This window comes from Macadamia integrifolia, chromosome 12, assembly GCF_013358625.1.
Source record: "Macadamia integrifolia cultivar HAES 741 chromosome 12, SCU_Mint_v3, whole genome shotgun sequence".
NCBI classification, from domain to species: domain Eukaryota; kingdom Viridiplantae; phylum Streptophyta; class Magnoliopsida; order Proteales; family Proteaceae; genus Macadamia; species Macadamia integrifolia.
This window is the reverse complement of record NC_056568.1, coordinates 20237744-20242095: the sequence shown is the minus strand read 5'-3', so window position 1 is coordinate 20242095 and position 4352 is coordinate 20237744. Positions and strand designations below refer to the sequence as shown.

The 4352-nt window shown below is 38.8% G+C and overlaps 1 protein-coding gene across 1 annotated transcript; it reads right to left on the bottom strand.

The window, feature by feature from the left end:
* Window positions 1-875: 875 nt before the first annotated feature.
* On the bottom strand, window positions 876-3530 carry LOC122058480 (dnaJ protein homolog). Its single transcript, XM_042621177.1, has 6 exons — window positions 3128-3530; window positions 2655-2820; window positions 2393-2534; window positions 2022-2298; window positions 1708-1906; window positions 876-1586 (listed from the first exon to the last, which is right to left on the bottom strand). The coding sequence occupies exons 1-6, from the start codon at window positions 3275-3277 to the stop codon at window positions 1258-1260; spliced, it is 1263 nt and encodes a 420-aa protein (XP_042477111.1). The 5' UTR covers window positions 3278-3530; the 3' UTR covers window positions 876-1257.
* Between the last annotated feature and the right edge of the window lie 822 nt (window positions 3531-4352).

The window sequence follows — 4352 nt, the reverse complement described above, 5'->3', positions numbered from 1 at the left end:
CCCCTTATTTCTTTTTTCATTTATGTTGCAATCGATGAATTCATTTGATGCCAATTCCTCTATATTGAAAAGGTGTCTCCTCCTATTTGATTTCTCAGACAACGACATTGTGAGAAGTACTAGTACAAATTAAATGGTATTAAAAAAATAAATAAATAAATAATATGAAGGTTTTGGGAAAAAGATGGAATATGAGGCTCCGATAAGAGTGAAATCATGAGGTTTTGAAAAATCATTGAAAAGTGATAATTCATTAATCCATCGATTAATGTCAGTTAGGCTTTGAGTAAGATTGGATTTAGTCTTAGAGTGCATTAACTAATTTCTATGTATCCAAATGAAATAGCAAGATATTATGAAAATACTAAAGAAACTGGATTTATCAAAGTCATGAAACAAGGTAGAGTTAAAAAAAAATACTTAATCAAGTATAGGAAAACCCAAATTCTTTTAAGTGAACTTGCATGAAAGGAAGACATGCCGAATACACTAGCTTTGAGTCACACAGATATAGTCAATATCAATACTGAAGCTAATTAAGGGGTTGCTTCAAGTAATCGAAGGAGCAATGTTGCTGGGTTGCACGCCCATGGAAGGCTTTACAGATTCTGACCATTTGCTCATCCTATAACCAAAGAGTGATTAGGTTGTTTGGCCATGGGACTGTTCATGGGACTGTTGTATAATGCTGTTTTCTACTGATTAAACTCTTTTCTTCTTCTTTTTATTTTTTTTATCTTTTGTTTTTTTTATCATTTAAAAAAAGACAGTTCTTCCTTGGTTGTTGGAATTTCACATTTGACTTTAAGGATGTCATGTTTAAGAAAAGAAAAAAAGAGAGAGAGAGAGAGAGAGAGAGAGGGAGAAATAGATCAGGGCACAAAGCAATTCTAAAGCTATATCCATACAAAGGGCAAATCTTGAATACTACACACAACAGAAGCAGAACAGAAAGAACAGATATTAGATACCCATCACAAAAGTTAGCAGGAGGTACCCTCAGAAAATCACTTTTAACTTAGGAATCAATAACAACAGAAGCAAAATTATAGTTCAGAACACAAAATTTGCCCTAAATTTTATCATCATCATCATTTTCATTTATGTATAACCCATTCTGAGTTATATTCCAAATCTGAAAGCTTTCCAACAATTGGTTTAATTCTGTTGTCACCATCCACTTCAACAGTTCTTGCTTAGTTCCTACCTTCTTCCTCCAATTGGTTCAATTCTATAACTAACATTGCAACATTTCAATCACTGTTGAGCACACTGGACCCTTTGTGGACCACCACCATGTAAGTCCTCATCTTCTTCATAGGCCTCTTGAGCCTGGGCCTGTGCCTGCTTCCTCCGCATCTCATCCTCAATGTTGACATCATGCAAAGTAGTCTCCTCACACTCATCCAGCTCCATGTCCGTTAGCTCTATTGATGTTCTTAGTGGGAGAACAGCCTCTAGTGCCTTGCATTGTTCAGGTGTCAAGGAATCAGGGAACTCCACTGTAAAGTGGATATACAGTTTGCCCTTCATAAAAGGCCTTTGGTACATCGGCATACCCTCTTCGTTTATCGCCTTGAATTGATCTGTTCAACCCCACCCCCAACACAACAACAAAATCAAAATTAGCAAGTTGATCACCATGAATCAACAGACAGTCAAGTTCTAATTCCATGATTCCTATAGAATTTAAATTAATTTCCTTACCTGGTTTGACAATTTCTCCAGGGTTAGATTTTATGAGGAGCTGCCTACCATCCAAGTGAGTCAATATAAAGTGGAACCCACAAAGAGCTTCAGTGAGGGACAATGTGTGCTCATAGAACAGGTCATCCCCCTTTCTCTTGAACTTAGGATGCTCCTTCTGCTGTAGAACAAAGACTATGTCTCCTGTTATGGTATCAGGCTGCACAACATTTCCAAGCACAAAACTATAATATTAGTGCACTAAATTTCAAAATAACATCACAAATGCCACCAAAAAATGGGAAATGGAACAGCAATGAGCAATTTTTAAGTACCGCTTCATCTGCTTCCCCTGGGAAAGTAATCTTCTGTCCATTTTGCATTCCCTTCTCAACAATGACATCCATCACCTTCTTCTCCTGTACAACCTTCTCACCTTTACACTGAGGGCATCGGTCCTTGTCATTGATGGTCTCCCCTGTGCCCTTACACTCATTACAAGCGTGCTGCATCTGCTGGATCATACCGGGACCAAGTTGTCTGATTGACACCTTCATACCAGATCCTTGACAACCAGAACATTTCATGGAAGCACCAGATTTCGACCCTTTACTGGAATTCATCAATCAAATAAAAAGAACAAATTAGTCAATTCAAGATTGAAAACCAGAAACGTGATCATTCTTGCAAGTGCCCCAACACTCACCCCTTACACTTGGAGCATATCACATTCCTGGAGAGAGAAAGCTTCTTGGAAGTTCCACTGTACAGATCCTCCAGAGAGACTTTGAGGGGATGGATAACATCCTCACCCCTTCTCTGTCTTCGGCCTCTGCTGCTTCCACCACCTGGTCACCACCAGCAGTTCGCACCCCAAGTTTACAAAAAAAAAAAAAAAAAAAAAAACATAATTACGAACTAAGCAACAGAATTTGGGAACGTAGATTGATTACAGGCAAATAAATTACCTCCAAACGGGCTGCCACCAAAGAATGACTGGAATATGTCAAATGGGTCATGGGCACCTGCTCCTCCACCCATTCCTTCCTTGAGCGCATCCTCTCCATATTCATCATAGATTTCACGCTTCTCAGGATCGCTCAAAACCTCATATGCTTGAGCCAATTCCTTGAACTGCAACCCAAAAAAAAAAAATTCCCAATTTTCAAATTCTAATCTACCTGTAGTCACGAGTTAACATATATTGATCCATCCGAAAATCAAAATCTCTCATTTGATTCATTAAAAAGGAAAAACAAGCGAAGAAATATCAAGAACCAAAAAGCCAAAAATCAAGCGAAGAACTATTAAACAAAAGGTAACAATAATCGAATAAGGAAAGAAATCAAAAGATTACCTATAGAGAGAGAACAGAAAAAACAATTACACCGAGAAACCGTGAGAGATAACTACTAAGGCCATTAAGCAATTACAACAGTACCTTCTCAGGGTCTCCACCTTTGTCGGGATGGTTTTTGATGGCTGCCTTCTTGTAAGCCTTCTTCAGATCATCCTGTGAAGCATTTTTTGATACACCCAGGATCTCATAGTACTTAGTGTTATCGCTCTTCTTGGGCGCCCGACCAAACATTTTTGCTTAAGATTACCGAAAACTCAAATCTTCAATTTCAACCTCTCTCTCGATCTTTAATTCCAACCCAGAAGAACAGAAATCCGCTGAAATTGAAAGAAATTTTACAACCCAAGACACAAAATCGATCAAATACTATAGCCAAAACTGCAGATTTTAGTTCTTTCTGATCAAAGAATCACAAAACCCTAGCGAGATCGACAACTCAGTTTGAGGAAAGCATATAGAAAGAGGTAGAGAGAGCGAGGAACAGCTGGGAAATGGCGTCACTATTTATGCTATGCGTAGTATCGTTATTGGTCGTTGAAATGGACGGTGGGGATTGGTTATTAGCGAATCCCTATAGGGCGACCAGAAAACATACAGAAGAAGACTCTGGAATTCTCGAGACTTTTCGATGTTTGGACGGAAGGAACCTTCCAAGTTGGATGCTTTGTGATATTATTTGACGGAACCAAGTTTCCTTCTAAGAGTACAAACACTTCGACGAAAGGCATAACCCAATGAAGAACTCGTTTCTCAATTTCCATGAACTATCTTTCCCATTTCCCTGAGAAAATCAGTATCCAACAAGACTAATGCCCATTGCACGTACCAATAAAACCCTTGGTATTGTCAGAAAGGTGGTATTTTTTTTTAATCGATTCTGAGCAATACATATCAATATTGGAATGGCATCAATTAGGGGTGTAAGTTTGGCCCTGTCATTTTGAACCCGCTTTGACCTCCTGAACTCGAATCCTATCTAACCCGGTTATGAGGGTCAACCTAGCCCAGCCTGACCCAACCCTGACTAGGGTTGCAGGGTTGGGCCTAGGTTGAGACTTAGGCTCAGCCTAACTCGGTCCGATTTTAAACCTGATTTATTATGGTGTTTAGTAATATAATGTTCCCCTTCCCCTAAGCCCACATTATGAATTACACAAACCACATCATGTGTTATACAAGCATTACAAAAGTTGCATGTATGAATCGGTATGAACTTTAGATACAGTTGCAATCATGAAGAATGGGGGTAAATTTTGGTTTGTTCAGTTTCTAGGAGATGTTTGATGCCAAGAGAATAAAATGTCTA

Coding starts and splice junctions, on each gene's coding strand:
- LOC122058480 (XM_042621177.1), bottom strand. CDS start 3,277: ATGTTTGGTCGGGCGCCCAAGAAGAGCGATAACACTAAGTACTATGAG. Junction 2,821..3,127: donor AAGGTGGAGACCCTGAGAAG/GTACTGTTGTAA, acceptor TTTGGGTTGCAG/TTCAAGGAATTGGCTCAAGC. Junction 1,587..1,707: donor TGGAGAAATTGTCAAACCAG/GTAAGGAAATTA, acceptor GGGGTTGAACAG/ATCAATTCAAGGCGATAAAC.